We start from the raw sequence: 17,618 nt of genomic DNA, 5'->3' as shown, positions 1-17,618 counted from the left end.
ACTCTTTTACAAAATCTGAAACGTCCATTCATCATCCTGTTTGGGCATCTTTTGTTTTTTTCGTGTGGATGCCATGTTGTCCATTTGGAGTTACGACAACCAACCTTAATAACAACGTCTCGTGATTACAGATTTAGCTGAAACAAATCAAACTTTTATTTTGAAAACGGTCCTCTGACATTTTTTAAGATTAAATAAGTTATCACTTCTTTCAAAGTTTGATTTTTTTTCTCAAAAAAACAAATGCTCTATGTTTATTGATTTCCATTTGGAAAATTTTTTTGTTTTTGGATTGCCTAATTCTCATAAAAAAAGCATTTTTACTTTGTTGCTTATTACATTATTTAACTGAATTAACTTTTTCGCTCAATTATGTTTCTGTAACTATTACAACCTTATCCCTTCCCAACTACCAACTTTCATGACTCATCCCCAACACAGCACAAATGCACCACAACACTTTATATGTACAGAATTGGATTCTCAACTTGAAAATAATTTTAAGGAGAAGAATGATATTTTGAAATCCAAAACTTCTTTACACTCATCTTGAAATTTTTCCTTCCAAGGGGATATTTTAGTAAATGTATGTGGAGATGGAGAATAAGATTGTCAAAGGGACACGTCATCAATGATCCTATCCATGATCCATGTTAGTTAGCTGGTGAGAGTGAGCAGAGAGCAGAGTGTGGGGTGGTAAGAAAGAATGGCCATTTCAATGATTTCATCGACATTTTCTTCTTTCAAGCTCACTTTCCTTCGCCCATGCCAACTTCAACCTCTTACTTTCACTTTCCCATCTTCTTCTGCTATAGCTCAACCTCTCCCACTCAGGTTCGCTGCAAAAATTCACAGCGTTGGAATTGGAAGAGAAGGTGCACCTTCCGATCCTAAGGCCGGAATTTCGCTTTACAAACCTAAATCCTACCAAGTTCTCGTCAACGATGCTGCAAATTCCCTAGCTTTCGCGCTTCAAGACGGAAAAATTCGTCTCGAAATCGATTTCCCGTATGCATTCTCATCCACTTTCATTGAATCGCAGTTCCCGAATGCCTTAACCTTTTATCACTTAACTCTCAAACTGTTTTCTGCAGTACTGTCTGCATTTTGGTCTTATGACGATTGGTTGATTTTCCTTTTGTGTAATGTATGAATTGCATGTTTTTCCAGGTTGTGTTTTCCTGATTTGTCATTTGTGTTTTCCTTTTGTGTATGCAGGCCTTTGCCCACCAACGTGTCTTCCTATAAGGTACCATTCTTTGCAGTGCTCTTGTCATCACTAATCATTGCCACTTTTGTTCCTTTCATTTTATCATCTAATCTCTTGGTTCATGATAAAAACCGTGTATGAACCACACCACAAATGGTAGCTGTTGTGGTTTGAGAACCCCGGGCCTTATAAAGCCCATACCTTCTGTGTGGGATTCAAGTTCCATACCTTGCAATTGGGGTTGATAGACTTACTCAATAAGACTACAAGTGCTTGAATGATTTTTGATGGGATTGTCTAAATAAATTAATTTATAGGAATGTTGTAAATCATTTTGATAAACTAAACCTAACGCCTTCAATTTTGGGCTAAAGTGCTTATGTGATAAGTAAACCCAAATAAGTTCCATGGAAGCTTTTCTAAACACCCCCAATTAGATCTTATGCTCTTCTGAATAAGTCACTGACCATGTCAGGTGACCACTGATTTCATGCTTCAAGAAAAGAAACGTTCTAATTCTTAGTTACTTGACCTTTGTGTTACATGCTTATTTGATTAAATTGCACATAATTTACTCAAATTCCTAAATATTTCAAGGGATCCTCAGATGAGTTCATTGATGCCAACATTCAACTTGCCTTGGCTGTTGTAAGAAAGCTCCAGGAGAAAAAGGAAACCAGAGCTTGCATAGTAAGAAAATACATTCTTTTCTTCCCTTGAAAAGAAATCCATGAATGTATTTTATTCCCAAAATGTTACTACATTTGTTCCTCTTTGTAGGTATTCCCTGATAAACCAGAAAAGCGCCGAGCCTCTCAATTGTTCAAAACAGCTCTAGATTCCGTAATGAAAAAATAACTCATTATGAATTTCTTTCCCATCTGTCTAGTGACCCAATCCACATTCCACTCAACATTTTTTCTAAAATCATGCCAGCAAAAGATCACACCATATTTTTCTTCCAGATTGATGGCATTACCATAGGTTCCTTAGATGATGTCCCAGCTGGACCTATGACTTCGTTTTTCAGATCTGTCAGGAACACCCTTGATTTTGACTTTGAAGATGACAACGAAGGTTAGTTCTTGGGGAAATGGTATAGTTATAGCTTTCTAAATAATAACGTTTTCCTAGTGTGTAGGATAAACTTAGGGATATCAATTTATGAAATTATTCTTGGAACATCTATTGGTGGCAGTATTGCTTTGTAAATCATGATCATGATAAAATAATAATTTATTGACCATTTTCTTTCTTAAATGCAGGTCGTTGGCAATCCAGTGATCCTCCATCAATCTATATATTCATTAACTGCAGTACTCGTGAACTTGCATATATAGAGAAGTATGTGGTACGGTGTTTCTGCCATTAGATGGTTTCCTGAAACTCTCTTTTCCCTTTTCAAATCTTCAATAAATTTCACTCTTATCAGCATTTGCTATTTTGCTTAGTTTTGGCTTGTTTGGTGAGAAATATTTAGAGTTTGTTCATTGGTAATCAATATTATGAAATAATTGTACGTTGATTTGAGTTCTTTCGTCTCATTTTCGGTCAATGCATAAGATTTTGCAGCATACCTAGTTTAGCTTCTAATTATATCCCTTCCAGTAGTAACATCTTAGATGGTAAAACTTGATCTAGGTTCTGCAATTTAAAAGAATTTATTCTGCATATTTTTATTAGCTGCTTTAGTTTGATGGATACCTTCTAATTTTACTATTTGGGTTTTGCAGGATAAAATTGCTACATCAACCCCAACACTTTTATTTAATCTTGAACTAGATACACTACGGTATATGTTTGTACTCCTTGAGTTTTTTTTTTTCTGATTGAGTTTTCATTCATGCCTAATTGCTTAACAATTTCGTATACTTATCCTTGACAGAGAATACTTATTGAATTTACAGTGCTGATTTAGGCCTTCCAGGCTTTCCTGCCAAAGATTTGCACTACCGCTTTCTTTCTCAATTCACTCCGGTTTTCTACATCAGAATCCGAGAGTATTCAAAGGTACCACTTCTTTATTGAATTGCCTCCATATATTGATTCTTTTTATCAAATAATAGACATTGACTCTTTCCTCTTTCTGTTTTTAAGACAGTTGCAATAGCGCCATATATTGTCAATTATTCTGGAGCCGTGTTCCGCCAGTACCCAGGTGCAACTATGTATATGAACGGGTGTCTTATATGCACGAATAGACACCCACACGCACCCCACTTATGCAAGTTCATATTATTTTTTCAGTCTATTAATGCAATCACATATTATGTAAAATAAATATCGAGGTTAAAGAAAACTGAAATAAAAATGTAATGCATTACTGAGAAATATGCGGATATGATAGACTGATACTTTATAAATTATACCATAAATTTGATATATTAACATAAGACCTGACAAGTAGCAACATTAATTTTATATTTTTAATTTTTTATTGTGATTACATGCTTCTCTATGTTTCTGGGGACAATTTTTTCTTCTTATTGTGTGACTACCATTCTTTTATTTGCTGATATGGATGATGCACTAATTTGTTCCTTCATAAACTGTTCAGGTCCTTGGCAGGTGATGCTTAAACAAGCAGATGGTTCTTATGCATGCATAGCAGAAAGTGCTGATCGGTTCAGCCTTGGTGAGGTAATTTCAAAATAATCTTAACATCATTTACTTATTAATTGGAAATAATCAGCCTCATTTTCTTATTAGTTGTAAATAGTTTCATATTAGTCCATTGACTGATATAGGCCAAAGAGGAGTTGCTAAGGGTCTTGGGGCTTCAAGAAGAAGAGGGGAGCTCTCTAGAATTTCTTCGAAGGGGCTACAAGGTGTTAATCAGTTTGTGTTCCTTATATGCATGCTTCTGTCTTGTTTATTACTGTTCTTTTAGTCCCTGGTAAAATTTGCATATACATGTGATCCTACACTGCATCCTCTATAAGGGTAGTCGACATACAAGACAACTTGTTGTGGATTTTATGTAGTGTTTTTTTTTTTTTTTCAATTTCATTATTCTTACATGCATATGTGATCACCTTTTTTAAATATTTATGCAAATGATCAAGCATATTCTCATACTGTTTTGTTTGAGAGTTGAGTTGACTCAGTTTCCTGCTACAGTTCAGTTATAAATTATTCGGCCTGCATGCTGTGATATTGCAGGCAAGCACGTGGTGGGAAGAAAATTTTGATTCAGAAGTATCTTCTGCATGGCGGACTTGAGTAGTACAGTGTTAGCAGAGATTGTGTTTTTTTAGTGTGTTGGTATGTAGTGGTCAATGGATGTGCTCACATATATTCAAGGAAGATAATTTATTTTTAATCAGTAATATCCTTATTGTGTTTGATAACGCTTCATCACAAACACAGATAATTTTCCTTGCTTGGTATAGGAGACAAGAAGAATCGACATCAGTCTTATTGACGTATTTTTTTACACTGTTAATAGAAAGCATATTTTACATTATGTTCATAGGTAAATATTTTGAAATTTGCAGACATACCATGACAGCTAATACTAGCAAGCCTGCAGACATGTGCGAAATGGCTAGCAATGAGATGTTATATCTAAAAAACACCAGTAGAAATTAAACAAACCTAGACTCGTGTTCTAGGTTACCCAAACAAAAATTTGTTGAACCTCATAAGCTAACACCGTTAGTGATATCAGCTGATGAATGCATATCTTGCAAGTCAAGTTGAACCGCAAGGGGAGGAGGATCAGTTTTCATCATAATCACTGAAGTCAGGTTCTGGGGGCTTTTGGAGTTTGAGTATGTCCTTGGAACTTGAATCACGACGCCTATGACCACGAAGTGCATTTGCAGCAAAGCGAGATGCATAGACGGTTGTAGCAAGTCCAAGGTTAGAAGAAGGAAAAGCAGCCTTTTCAGAATGCTTGACCAACGCTTTTGCAGAATCATCACTGTTGTCATAATCAGAGTCATATAATTCTTCTTCCTCCCTCCTGCGCTGTTCTGCTATCTTTCTCCTGCAATGCCGCCTCCATGCAGCTTGAATGTAGATAGCAGCCCATGTTCTCCACTGCTGTGAATAGAAACGGAAGGTGTGCTGAACCTGTCTGCTGTGGATGTGCCTAAACTGGGAAGCAACAAACTTCAACTCCTCTGCTTCCAAAGCAAATGCCTCCACCTCATTTATAGCCTTTACAGTTCTTGTTGATGATGGCAAGTTAGCACCTGATTTGGGGTCCAATGCCCACGTTAGTAGCTCCTCTCCACAGAAGTCATTTTCCTTCAGAAGACCTCTGTTGAAGAACCCACTTCTTCCACCATCTGTGGTGACACTCTCTAGACGCCCACGTATGATGAAGTGCATCTCATTAACTGGGTCCCCTTCCCTCACTATGTAAGTTCCCTCTGTATATAAACTAGGCTTCAATCGCTCACATATAGCATCAAGCAAACGTTCATCCATGTTGGCAAAGAGAGGAACCTGAACAACAATACACGGCGTCATTTTCACTAGACTTACGAGGAAATGAAGAGTTATATCTCAAAGCACAGGCTACTATACTAAGTATTCACTCACCCTTCTGACTAAATTCAAACAAAGATGCCGTTTGATATCTCTCCTGAGATCTTTTGGAAGACTCTGAACTATGCTCTCTTCATCTACTCCACGGGTGTTCAGCCACTTGTATTGGTCATAGCGTCTCACTCTTTCCCTTAGTTCTGGAGGAAGCAAACGATGATGCATCCATTGCTCAGAATCACGTCTTTTGATCCTCATTTCCTCAAGACGAACTGACATCGATTGAAGGTAGGTCTGTCCGGTTGCAAAATAGCACAAAGATTAAAACCGTGGTAGTAACTGACTCTTAAAGTCTTTTATAAATGAAGACATTTGATAATCTTCATTGATATATAAATGTTTACCTGCATGTTTCCGATCAGAAGAGCAAAAAGGATAAGCCCCATGATAGCTATTACTATGGAAAACATAACCTCTGTTGGGTATGTACTGGTTAGAAGCCCCTGACCAAGTGTACTGTGGAACGCAAAACAGAAGGTGGGCTTTAGGCTTGGAAAATTTGGAAACTATAGCAATTTCATGTTACCTCAAGTTTAAGACGAATCTAATTTTAGAGAATCAGACACGACAAGGAATATACCTCAAGTTTTGAAGACCCCACCATAAACAGTAACAGAACTTAGGAAAAACTTCTATGGAAGCAACAATATCAGACTCTATAGCTTGAGAGAAGATGCCATAGCTAAATTCTGAGGAACCATCCTCCACATAGCACTGACTTTTCAGAACAGTTTCGCTAACATTTCTCCAAGTGTCATACCCTGGCATACGCTTGTTCGAATTCGCACAGTACAAGAAATGTGTATTGCACCCTTCAACTGCTCTACAAGCATTCTTCCAGCAGCTGTCATTACGTTCAATGGCTAGTAAGTACCAGCAAGAGCCAGTTATCTGTGACATTGGAGAATTGTCAGAAGAATGAACTTGTTATTACTTCATAAATTAATAAATTCTCTTCAAACATGAATTAATTAGCCTGTATGGTCAAAAGAAACGGAGACGATTTAGTTTGCTATATCCAAGAGTTGAACTTACGTGACTAGCAAGCATATACCATATCAAATAGTACATGGCCCCGAGCAGTGCGTTCTCAGAAAAAACACCAGCTGTCTTTTTAACTTCAGAAGCTAAAGGTAAAAAACGTATAAATCTTGGAAAATATTGCAGAATCACAATTCTCAGCAGTAACGTTTTTGTTTCCAAGACCTTTACACGTCCTGATCTGTAAAGATATTTCCACACTACAATCTGCACCAAACATGCAGACAATAAATGAACCTCTTGCACAAAAATTTTGCAAATATAACTTCGTCCATAATTTATATCATTCGAAGAAATTCCTATGCCTTTAACAGCTGGTAGTTCATGAAAAAGCCCGCAAACAATCTTCTTGTAGGACAAAAAGATAGAAGATGGACGATAAATCCTAGTATTTTCTGTGTATTAATGACGCCTACATAACCTTTCATGAATGTGTGTATATATATATATATATATATATATATATATATATATATATATATATATATATATATATGTATGTATATATATATATATATATATACATATGTATGTATGTGTGTGTCACAGTAATGCAAGTGTCTCAAACCTGTGGTATAGGGAGCACAGAAACGAAGTCAATGATGAAATAACGTCGTAAGTATCTCTTGGCAATCTGTGTAGGATCTATGACAAGTTCACCTCGTCCAAATACCCGAGATGATGGTGCGATGTAAGCAGTGCGGAACTGAAAACTTATGCGGATAAGATAAACGGCATCGCATATTGTTCTCAATGTGACAGCAAAACTTGCTAGCTCATTATCTATGGCGAGGCAAAATGATTTGTGGTTGAAATAAGGAAGATAAAAGAAGAAGGGATCACAAGCCACAGAAAAAATGCATAGAATCTCAAAAAACTTGTTCCAATACAGAAGGTTCTTGTCTTGAGGATCAAACACTTTTTTCTCTGAAACTTTAAGGTCTTCAGGGAACACTGCCCATGTAGTCACCCCACTCTTGAGTGATCTTCCAAATGTTTTTAGTCCATCCGAACCCTTCTTCACTCCTAGCTTAAACGATTTCGATGCTCTTTTTCTTCCACGACCAGGAATTGGCAGAGAATCTAAATTGAATCTTAATTTTTTCATCCCACTTGAGCTTGATTGATACGACAAATTCGAATCCAGATCATCCAACCTACATCATCCACTGTACGTCAGATTCGGAGACACTTTCGTTAACAACTTACTCTTTCGGTGCATACTATACAAAGATCATTAATCAAAATGAAATTGATATAACAACGAATTGCATGGAACGATATAATTTGAACTCTGACATCATCGTATTGAACATTCTACATTCAAACATAAGCAGCAGAGAAATAAATGTGCTTCTGTATTGTATACCTTACGAACTTCTCCTTCTGGCCTCCAATATACTGTGACTTGTAACCAGAGTCAAACATTTTGAAGAAATTACATAGAGACCGCCAGAAATACCAAATCTATCTGGCAGTTTCCTGAAATAAGAGTATTTTTAATGCTCAATTTCAAACAATGCAGATAATCACAGCGATGTTAGAAAGTTTGTTCTGTACATAGGCTCTAACATATGAAATCCAAAGGAAGATAATGCTTTGAAAACAACGAAGGAAATAAAAATTTGACATGATTTTAGGGTGGGTTATCGATATCAAACATGTGACTTTCTAAGGTTTGAATTGTACGTTTTCATAAACCATGTCAATGCACAATTATAATAATGATGTTTTTCAACAATTTCATTCCCAGATGTAGATAGAGAAAGACATGATCATATGCAGGGTTGTCCATTTCTAGCAGGTCCTCCCCCTTCGATTTCCATGATTGAAAAGGAAAATTGGAATAGAACTACTTTTACAATTCATGAAGGATGGAAAATTGGATCAGAAAAAAGAATGAGGAACTTACTTTGAAGGCTTTGATTGTACAATGTTATGGTATATTGGGAGTGCGGAGGAATGGGAAGAGATGAAATTAGAGAGAAAAAAGGGACTGTAGGCAGTTACATGCGTCTTCAGACATGCTGCTTTTTTTGGTAAAACATGAGCCAACATTTATGTTGTATAAATTTGGAGCTATTTAATCTCTGTCCATTGCTTCATAAGGATGTTACAGACATTCAACAATTAAACTACATTCTTACAACAAAACTTTCAATTTTTAGACTTATTTATATATATATGTTTCTAATTTATTTACAAGTTATTACTAACCATTTCATTTTCTATTTCACCAATAGAAATCTTTTCTTTTAAAATTTGTAGTCACATAAGACAACTTTAATTGGTATAATCATCTGGTAATTTGAAGAAGATGATTCTGTACATATTTTAATACGAAATTAACCAAATGAAGGTATTTTGCATTGATGACTTTAACAGTGTATTGGAAGTTTCACTGTGATGATTTTTCATAATATACAATTAAACGCAAATCTTATTGAATTAGACTAAATAATTTATTTTAATAAAAAAATTGTTTATTCAATTTATTTCTGTTGTTTATTACTCGTTATCTATTAACTTGAATGGAAACCTTAACGATTTAGTGACAAGTTTTTCCTGTGTTCAAATTTTGCATTGTGGTTTTGAGATGTACAAAACAAAGGTCAACGGTCCAAATCCGTTTTGGAGTATAATTATCTTCTGTTTTATTTTCTTTCTCTTCTCTCCTATACTTAAAATACAAGGTTTATTTTAGTGGATAAGTGTAATATATTTTTAAAACATTTTTATGATAATTTTGATCACAAATGTAATATATAATATTAAAATTTAAAAGTATAGGTACATGATTTGAAAGCAAGAGACAGGGATGGTGGCACAGGTATAATATTGATTTTCTATTATATCTTAAAAATGTAAGAAAAAATAGGAAGTTGTAAGTTTGTATTTTTCTTTATTTTAATTTAATTTATAAATAAATCTTATATATTTATAATGATGTCTGTGACTTACTAAATTAATTATAACAATCATAATAAATTATTAATGAATATCCCTTTTATCATTGAAAAATTCAAATTCATCAAATAAATAAATAAAATGTTTTTTAAATTACTCTGTAAAAGAAATATTGTTAATAAATATTAGAAACTAAAAAAGTAATTTAAAATGTTTTGAGGGAAATAGAAGAAAACTATTTTACCAAAACTAAACTAAAATTGATATTTTAAATAAACTAAAATCAATTATTCAAATTTTATAAGAATAAAAAATAAATAAAAATAATGAAAAATAAAGGAAAATAATAATATTTACAAAAAAACATATTTATCGTCTTTTTTTTCATCGTCCATCAAATAAAAATAATTAATTGATATTATTATGAAAGAAAATTTATAATTTATTTTTTCACATTTTTATTGTTTAAAAAATATTAAACTAGCACAACTACTCCATATATATTTCTATATTTTTTTAATTTAGAATAATTTATGTATAATTTAAAATTTTTTATGAATTTATTATTGTACATATATTCAAAATATTATAAAAATCTTCAAGATATTTATAAATAATATTTTATGATATAATATTTTATTATATTTTTATATTATAATATATATTAAAATATTTATAGTTAATATTTTATGATATAATAATTTATTATTTAATATTTTAAAGATATTATTATATAATAATTTATTATCTGAAAGTGTTGGGCTTAAGAGTAGTTGGGCTCAAGCCCATGTACTTTAGCACAAAACTAGAAAACTATGTTACGACACCGACTTAGAATATGTAATCAACTTTGTTTTGTTGTGTTTTGGTGTTGAAGGGTATGGTTTCTCTCATATAAGGTGTTACTACGCCGCTGTGTCCACCCTCACCTTGAGTTTCAGCAGAGACCACTGATCTATCTCTCTACAACCCTTTGTTACAAAGTAAGTTTTTTAATTCTTTTTTTATCATATTTTTGTGATTTAATGGTACTTTGTGTGAAGCCCTTGTCTTCTGCTTTTTCGGGTTTCATGTTCTTAATTTCCCAATGTCATTTTTCTGTTAAGATTTCTTCTTTTTGAATTTATCATTGACTTTATGATTACGGGTGGAATTATTTTCCTTCAAATGATATGTTTTTCCTTTCAGTTCTTTGTTTGCGATCTTTGTATGTGGGTTGTTGAATTCTATTTTTTTTTATCTTTTATTGTTTATGCTGATTTTTTTTAATGATTGTTCTTAGCATTTTGTTCTCAAGACTATATTCATATTTGTGTGTCTTTTTTTGACCTAATAATTTCCATAATGAGTTTTCGATTCCTACAAGTTGTTTACTTTTCTTTTGGTTTATTAGTATTTTTACAATTGAAAGTTTTCCTTAAATCTTTTTGCTTACACAGGCTTTTTTGAACAGGGGAATAATATCTTCAATTCATCAGTATGTTTAGTTCATCAGGCATGGCAGATGGATCTGGTATGTTCAAGGTTCATCAAACAATTGGCAGTGTTTTGTGCTGCAAGTGTGGAATTCCAATGCAGCCAAATGCTGCTAATATGTGTGTGAAGTGTTTGAGCTCGGAAGTTGACATTACCGAAGGATTACTGAAAAAGCTAGTGCTGGTGCATTGCCCTGAGTGTGAGAGTTACTTGCAGCCACCAAGAAGTTGGGTCAAGCTACAGCTAGAATCAAAGGAGTTGCTGACATTTTGCTTGAAGAAATTGCAGAAAAATTTTAATTCTAGTAAAGTGAGGTTGGTACATGCCGAGTTTATTTGGACTGAACCCCATTCCAGGAGGGTAAAAGTCAAGGTCAAGGTTCAGAAAGAGGTTATCAATGGAGCAATTCTTGAACAGTCTTATACCGTGGAGTATGTTCAACAAGAGCATATGTGTGAATCTTGTTCTAGGGTTCAGGCTAATCCTGACCAGTGGGTTGCTGCTGTGCAACTTAGACAACATGTTTCTCATAGGCGTACTTTCTTTTATCTAGAGCAGCTAATTCTGAAGCATGGTGCTGCTGCCAGTGCCATAAGAATCAAGCAGATGGAACAAGGTATTGACTTCTTCTTCTCCAATCGAAGTCATGCAGTTAAATTTGTGGAGTTTGTTGGGAAAGTTGCTCCCGTAAGGAGCCGCAGTGATAAGCAACTAGTTTCCCATGATCCAAAGAGTAATAACTACAACTACAAATATACATTTTCTGTTGAAATCAGCTCCATTTGCCGCGAGGATTTAATCTGTCTGCCTCCAAAAGTTGCTGTTAGTTTGGGAAATATTGGTCCTATTGTGATTTGCACCAAGGTTACCAACAGCATTGCTTTGCTTGATCCATTTACCCTGAGGCACTGTTTCTTAGATGCTGATCAATATTGGAGAACATCCTTCAAGTCATTACTTACTAGCAGACAGTTAGTGGAATATATAGTGCTGGATGTGGAGGTTGTTTCATCGGAGGTTACTATTGGTGGCACAAAATATCGCTTAGCAGATGCTCAAGTTGCTCGTGTGTCGGATTTTGGCAAGAACGACACAATATTTAACATCAGGACTCATCTGGGCCATCTTTTAAATCCTGGTGATTATGCTCTTGGTTATGATCTGTATGGGGCTAATAGTAATGACATGGAGTTGGACAAGTTCAAAGGGCACATTCCTGAAGCAATTTTAATAAAGAAGAGTTATGAAGAGAAGCGCCAAAAGAAACGTGGGAAGCCTCGGTCATGGAAGCTTAAATCACTTGAAATGGAGGTTGATGATAGGAGACTTGATCAAGACAAAATGGTCTCAGAATATGAACAATTCTTGAAAGATTTGGAAGAAAACCCTGATATGAGGTTCAACATATCATTGTACCGAAACAAGGAGTACCAGCCATCAGAGATGGCATCGGTGACTGATGGCGATGAGCTACCTTCTGTTCCATTGGATGAATTATTGGCTGATCTTGATCTGAGTGAAGATGAAGATGAAGAAGACAACATGACAGAATGAACCAAAGCTTTTTGTTATTTTGATATAGTATTTTCTGGAATCTTTGGTTTTGTTCTTGTAGTGTATTTTGTTTTTCCTTCTCCCATTTATGTTTTGTTAATTTGCAACCCCTGATGGTTGGTTTATTGAAAGAATCATAAGATGGTAATTTTGCAGGCAGTAGTAGCAATACTTACAAATCGCTTGCTTTAACATTCTTTTACTATTTCAGTGTTGAATCAGTTCATCTGTCCAACCTTTTTTTTTTCGGTGGCTTGGCCATAGACGGTGTAATTGTCAGATAAGGGACATAACCTAAGTTCATATCATATTTTATTTTTTTCAAACCAACTTGTCTGAAATGTGTCTTGTTTCTTTTATGTAAGTTATCCAGGATTTTTTTAGGAAAGATAAGTATAATTTCTCAATTTATGTGTGAGATTAATGCATTTATTCGTCCATTTTTATCATTGTTCTTTTAAATTGTTTGTCAAAATATTTTTCAAATGGGGTCTTCCCCTGCGTCTGTAAATTAGCCTAATTTATTTTCATGGCTGTTGTCTGTCTAACGGTGCTTCAGCGGTCAAGTCAATTTTGTTTTATCATATCAAGTCGGTAATCTGATTTTTTCTTAAAATTGAATTAATTAAAATTGTTAAGTTTAGATGCTTTGATTTTATAGAATCCAAAATTAATAACTATTTTTTTAAATGTTCATTTATTTAAAAGATGAATATGGTTAGTTTAGGTTGCATAGCTAGTTCTTCAAGCAATATATATATATATATATATATATATATATATATATATATATATATATATATATATATATATCACCAAGAAACTTGGGCCAATCCAACTACAGCATTGTATTTGCAGCTTTAAACATTTTGACAGAACCAAACTTGTTATCTCACTTGGAATAGTTCAAAATTCATACAAGATGGAAACATATGACTGACATTTGCAGGAACAAGTTTTAACTAAGACTAAAATATCACTATCAAAGTTTAATATTTCTAACATCTGCATTTCTCCACAGCTTAAGTAAACTACAAAGTTGAAAGTTGCCGTTACATGGCCAGGAAAGAAGGTAACTGGATCTGTAATGCACAACACTGTTGTAAAGCTTTCAATCTGTACTGTGTTAGCCTGCTGGAGCAGTTGTCTGTGTAAAGGCAATTTCTATAGTCACATTCACGAGTGTTGTTCTTGTATCCTAGCAATATTTACACTGTCAAACAATTAAAAGTCATTTTTAGTATGGTGCATGAGCAAGTTCTCAGCTTTTCACACAACACAATACAAATTGTTTAGATAGCAACAAAGTATGAAAAAGCTCAAGCAGTAAAAGAAATGTCACATCCCCCACAGTAGTATATTTCCCTTGGTTGTAAATTTCTCAAGCTGAATTATTTAATGACACAAATATTAACGGGGAACATTAATTGCTACTTTCAGACTAGATGATTGATATTCAAGGACAGACAAAAAAATACTTGCAAAAATTTGAGAAAAAAACAGCTGTGTATAAAAATATGCTCTCAATTTCAAAGGATACACAACCTAGAAAATGAGATCCAATAACATGTTACTCATGCTGAGTATCAAAATGAAAATAATATGGTTCTTACATAAATCCACCTTGCCAGTTGTAACATCAGGATCAGATGGTATGTGTCTTTTCTTAGTTTTCTTGCTTTGCATTGGAATTTCTGCTTTCAGTGTTACAAACAGAGCAACAGCTGGATGTTGTGTTTTCCTTGCAGGAGCAGAACAGAACAGTAACATGAGTTTCCTATCAACAATCAACAAGAAAGTAGAATTATGTGTTAAAACATCAAAACTGGTTGAAATAACTAAACCAACTTTGAGGTTGGAGCTTTCAATCACTAGTACTTCAATGATTTTTTTCATATGGAATTGGAGAGAGCTCTAATTGAAAGGGGCTAATATCTGATTTTTCATAACCAGGATTGGCAAAAAATTGTTTGTACGTAGGTTGGCAACAAAAACCCCATCAACATAGGAGTACAAATACACAATGTCTCCATCATAGGGATGAAAACCCGCTACATGCTTATCATAATTAATGCAAAATCTGGAGGGAAGAAGTTCAGTCAGATTGGTCCTGTGCACCAGACGCCATACCAGAGGGTACGTTAGATCCCACACTCTCAAATCATTATTGCTAATTTCACCGATCCTAAGATTCCCTCCAGAGCATCCAAGGTATCCAAAGCTCATTATATTCATTGCATCAGCATCTTCAGGGTAATCAATAGTACAAGAAAACAAAACCATAGGATCAAACACAAAAATATTTGTACTCCCCATGAAAAACAGGTACCCTCCATACGCCAAACTGAGCATCCAATGAAAGCAAAGCCCTCCACGCAACGCGCATATGTCTGTCTCCATTTTCCTGTCTCGGAGGAAAAATTCTCCACTTCAAACTCATACTTAAAAAGGTTTTCACAATCACCACCCAGAAGAAGCGTCTAGAATGCCCTTCTCCTTTTTAGGGGGTAATGCGTATGAGAAAGAAAGCCAACAGCGTATAACCGATTTTCCTCTTCTACATCAAGAAAAGAAGGTATATGGGTGCATTGCTTGGCGAGTGGATCGTACACAAAAAATCCACGACCAGTTGTGTATCTGTTACTACAGCACAGAAGCAAGCCGTTGGAATAGCCACACAAGCTCCCCTTCATGATGGTGTCTGGCGATAAAGGAGCCCTTTGGGTTTTGAAGTTCAAGATGAAATCTTTGGGGAAGAAACCGAGCATGAGTGCTTTGCAAATGAGGAGAATGAGGTCTGATCCATCGGAATACACAGTTAATTGAACACACTCAAACAGATACAGTTCTTAATAGTGATGAATTGCAATGGCTTTTCACAGAATCCAGATGTTACGATGCACTGTTGATGCTGGAGGATGAAAGAATGAGCGAATCGATTCTTGGTTCTTACAAGCTTCATTCCTCCACATTAGCTCTGCTTCCTCTGCTTTTTAATTTATAGAGTGGTTTGCAAGAAACTCGCTCGTATATCAAAGATAGGGTGTGTTTGATTTTCACTATACAATAGAACAAGATATTATGATAATATTAAAACAAAGATACTGAAAATAATGATGATGTTATACTGATAATAATAATGTGAGAATGATAACAAGCGACTAATGACTATTTGTAACTATAATTATAATGAAAATAATTGTTCTTATAATAAATGATATTAATGATAATAATGACGAAAATGGTAATATAAATAATAATGTATGAATAATAATAGCAAAAGTGTTGGAAAAAATTTTGTAACAATGAAAAAACTGATAATGGTTGTTACAAAGTTACAAATTATATTTATTTTATGAAGTTAAAATAATAATAATGAATAAATAAATATTTAAATGTCGAAATTACACTATAACTAAAGTTTATAGTAAATAAGTAGATATATTTAATTATTAACCATAGTTTGGATTTTGTTGATTAAATTAAATTATGAAATAAGATTACTTTCAGTTACAAACAATTTAAATTTGTGCAGGAACTTTAAATCCAAAAGAGAATGTTTTCTAGATGATCGTATTCTCCTTGTTTGTAACGAAACTACAGAGAAGACTGCCATAGCCAGAATTGGAAATGTTCAATTTCAGCACTAACAAAACAAGCATAGGAGAATCAGAAAGAAAGGGATGAATCAGAAAGAAACAAGGAAGATACAACGATGGAGAAGAAAGAGAAAAGAATGAGCAACAGCTGCTACATCAAGAGAAATCCAAAGCAAGCGAAAAGAGAAGACAGTAACAGAGAGCGTTTGAAAAGCAGAGGAGAAGCAGAATGTGACGTTGAATGTTCAGCAGAAATTGCAGAGGTGGGAGGTGGAGGAAGAGGATGCACAATAACAGACACCTTCATTCCACTGAAGCATTGGCCATTTCCACAAATGAAGTAATATCTCTTGGCCTTGTTCAGGGGTATGAAATCCTTTCCACTGCTCCAATTTCCGACCGCCCCTTCAGTGGTGCAGTTGTCATACCCAGTTTGGTTCACCTCAAACACATTGTATTGGTTTTTCTGGTACCTGAATGCTGTTAAGAAAACATGGGAAGTCAGAAAACAATACCAAAAGGAAGAACCACAAAAAAAATTGGACCTTTTTACTGTTTGCTACTCTTTCAGTAAGGAAAAACAGAGCAACCGTAATGAAAGTAGAAAATAGAAAGTATGTTTAGATCTGTAAGGTTTAGTGAAAATGTATAAACGAAGAAAAAATTTTCAGATCTGTGAGGTTAAGTGAAGGATCTGGAATGACTGCATGAGCAGAGTGTTTGTAGAAAGGTAGAATAGAGAAAGAGAGATTTTGACGAACAGATAAGGTCGCCGACGTAGAAAGTGTGGTTGTTGGCCCAGAGAGTGTAGTTGAGGCCAGGGTTCCACCCACGATTGGCACCGACAATGTGGTCGGTGGCGGTGGCTACGGCGGAGATGAGTAGCAAGAGGGCACATCGGAGTTTCCATGAGCCTTTCATCTCTGTTGTGCTCTGTTCTGTGCTCTGTGTAGTATTAGAAACAGAGGTGAAGGGTAAAGGACAGCAATTATTGCGTTTGGGCCAAACAAGTTGGACAATTCTGCTTCGCTGTATTACTAACTTCGGGTAACGGTAAAGTGATATAAATTTAATCATTGGATAAAACATTATAAAAATAAAACAAGTTGAGTGGTAAGTAAAAGTATCATATATTTTCTAGATTAAAAAAATAGTGTGATAAAAAAAATTATATTGTAAAGTACGTAAAATTTATTATTAGTATTGTAAACTTTAAAATGATTATCATAAAACTAATAAATGCATTGTATGTAATAGTTTATAGTTAATTGATGATG

At 34.5% G+C, this 17,618-nt stretch overlaps 5 protein-coding genes across 8 annotated transcripts; 2 read left to right on the top strand and 3 right to left on the bottom strand.

The window, feature by feature from the left end:
- Positions 1-501: 501 nt before the first annotated feature.
- LOC108320638 (protein LPA3) lies at positions 502-4,560 on the top strand. Its single transcript, XM_017552123.2, has 12 exons — positions 502-1,008; positions 1,219-1,249; positions 1,808-1,900; positions 1,991-2,053; positions 2,176-2,287; positions 2,476-2,561; positions 2,944-3,002; positions 3,118-3,220; positions 3,308-3,368; positions 3,768-3,850; positions 3,958-4,038; positions 4,373-4,560. Exons 1-12 carry the CDS (start codon positions 707-709, stop codon positions 4,430-4,432), a joined length of 1,134 nt encoding a protein of 377 aa, XP_017407612.1. The 5' UTR covers positions 502-706; the 3' UTR covers positions 4,433-4,560.
- A 236-nt stretch (positions 4,561-4,796) lies between these two features.
- On the bottom strand, positions 4,797-8,920 carry LOC108320637 (putative cyclic nucleotide-gated ion channel 8). 3 transcript variants are annotated; one of them, XM_017552122.2, is made up of 8 exons: positions 8,718-8,920; positions 8,175-8,287; positions 7,374-7,962; positions 6,800-7,012; positions 6,345-6,655; positions 6,109-6,220; positions 5,762-5,998; positions 4,797-5,665 (listed from the first exon to the last, which is right to left on the bottom strand). In XM_017552122.2, the coding sequence occupies exons 2-8, from the start codon at positions 8,231-8,233 to the stop codon at positions 4,931-4,933; spliced, it is 2,256 nt and encodes a 751-aa protein (XP_017407611.2). In that variant the 5' UTR covers positions 8,234-8,287; positions 8,718-8,920; the 3' UTR covers positions 4,797-4,930. The 3 variants fall into 3 exon arrangements, with proteins under 3 accessions (XP_017407611.2, XP_052724640.1, XP_017407610.2); XM_052868680.1 differs by having other exon boundaries at positions 6,345-6,687; positions 6,760-7,012; positions 8,175-8,920; XM_017552121.2 differs by having other exon boundaries at positions 8,175-8,920.
- A 1,622-nt stretch (positions 8,921-10,542) lies between these two features.
- On the top strand, positions 10,543-12,900 carry LOC108320462 (uncharacterized). 2 transcript variants are annotated; one of them, XM_017551880.2, is made up of 2 exons: positions 10,543-10,695; positions 11,166-12,900. In XM_017551880.2, the coding sequence occupies exon 2, from the start codon at positions 11,192-11,194 to the stop codon at positions 12,740-12,742; it is 1,551 nt and encodes a 516-aa protein (XP_017407369.1). In that variant the 5' UTR covers positions 10,543-10,695; positions 11,166-11,191; the 3' UTR covers positions 12,743-12,900. The 2 variants fall into 2 exon arrangements, with proteins under 2 accessions (XP_017407369.1, XP_017407370.1); XM_017551881.2 differs by having other exon boundaries at positions 11,152-12,900.
- A 1,756-nt stretch (positions 12,901-14,656) lies between these two features.
- LOC128194038 (uncharacterized) lies at positions 14,657-15,142 on the bottom strand. Its single transcript, XM_052868608.1, has one exon. It carries the CDS (start codon positions 15,140-15,142, stop codon positions 14,657-14,659), a length of 486 nt encoding a protein of 161 aa, XP_052724568.1.
- A 1,139-nt stretch (positions 15,143-16,281) lies between these two features.
- On the bottom strand, positions 16,282-17,408 carry LOC108320528 (lamin-like protein). The gene is made up of 2 exons (XM_017551974.2): positions 17,103-17,408; positions 16,282-16,821 (listed from the first exon to the last, which is right to left on the bottom strand). The coding sequence occupies exons 1-2, from the start codon at positions 17,260-17,262 to the stop codon at positions 16,493-16,495; spliced, it is 489 nt and encodes a 162-aa protein (XP_017407463.1). The 5' UTR covers positions 17,263-17,408; the 3' UTR covers positions 16,282-16,492.
- Positions 17,409-17,618: the final 210 nt, after the last annotated feature.

The sequence above is a fragment of the Vigna angularis genome, chromosome 9, assembly GCF_016808095.1.
Source record: "Vigna angularis cultivar LongXiaoDou No.4 chromosome 9, ASM1680809v1, whole genome shotgun sequence".
Classification (NCBI taxonomy): Eukaryota; Viridiplantae; Streptophyta; class Magnoliopsida; order Fabales; family Fabaceae; genus Vigna; species Vigna angularis.
Note: the sequence above shows the minus strand (reverse complement) of the source record. Positions and strands in the feature narration are given on the sequence as shown.

Bases quoted from the DNA above. Each gene is read 5' to 3' on its own strand.
- LOC108320637 (XM_052868680.1), bottom strand. From the start codon at position 8,233: ATGTTTGACTCTGGTTACAAGTCACAGTATATTGGAGGCCAGAAGGAG. The intron at 7,963-8,174 runs GTATACAATACA...TGGATGATGTAG, and splicing joins CAGAAGGAGAAGTTCGTAAG to GTTGGATGATCTGGATTCGA. The intron at 5,999-6,108 runs GTAAACATTTAT...GCAACCGGACAG, and splicing joins TTCTGATCGGAAACATGCAG to ACCTACCTTCAATCGATGTC.
- LOC108320528 (XM_017551974.2), bottom strand. From the start codon at position 17,262: ATGAAAGGCTCATGGAAACTCCGATGTGCCCTCTTGCTACTCATCTCC. The intron at 16,822-17,102 runs GTTCGTCAAAAT...TTTTCTTAACAG, and splicing joins CTACGTCGGCGACCTTATCT to CATTCAGGTACCAGAAAAAC.
- LOC128194038 (XM_052868608.1), bottom strand. From the start codon at position 15,142: ATGGAGACAGACATATGCGCGTTGCGTGGAGGGCTTTGCTTTCATTGG.
- LOC108320462 (XM_017551880.2), top strand. From the start codon at position 11,192: ATGTTTAGTTCATCAGGCATGGCAGATGGATCTGGTATGTTCAAGGTT.
- LOC108320638 (XM_017552123.2), top strand. From the start codon at position 707: ATGGCCATTTCAATGATTTCATCGACATTTTCTTCTTTCAAGCTCACT. The intron at 1,901-1,990 runs GTAAGAAAATAC...TCCTCTTTGTAG, and splicing joins AGGAAACCAGAGCTTGCATA to GTATTCCCTGATAAACCAGA. The intron at 3,003-3,117 runs GTATATGTTTGT...TTGAATTTACAG, and splicing joins CTTGAACTAGATACACTACG to TGCTGATTTAGGCCTTCCAG.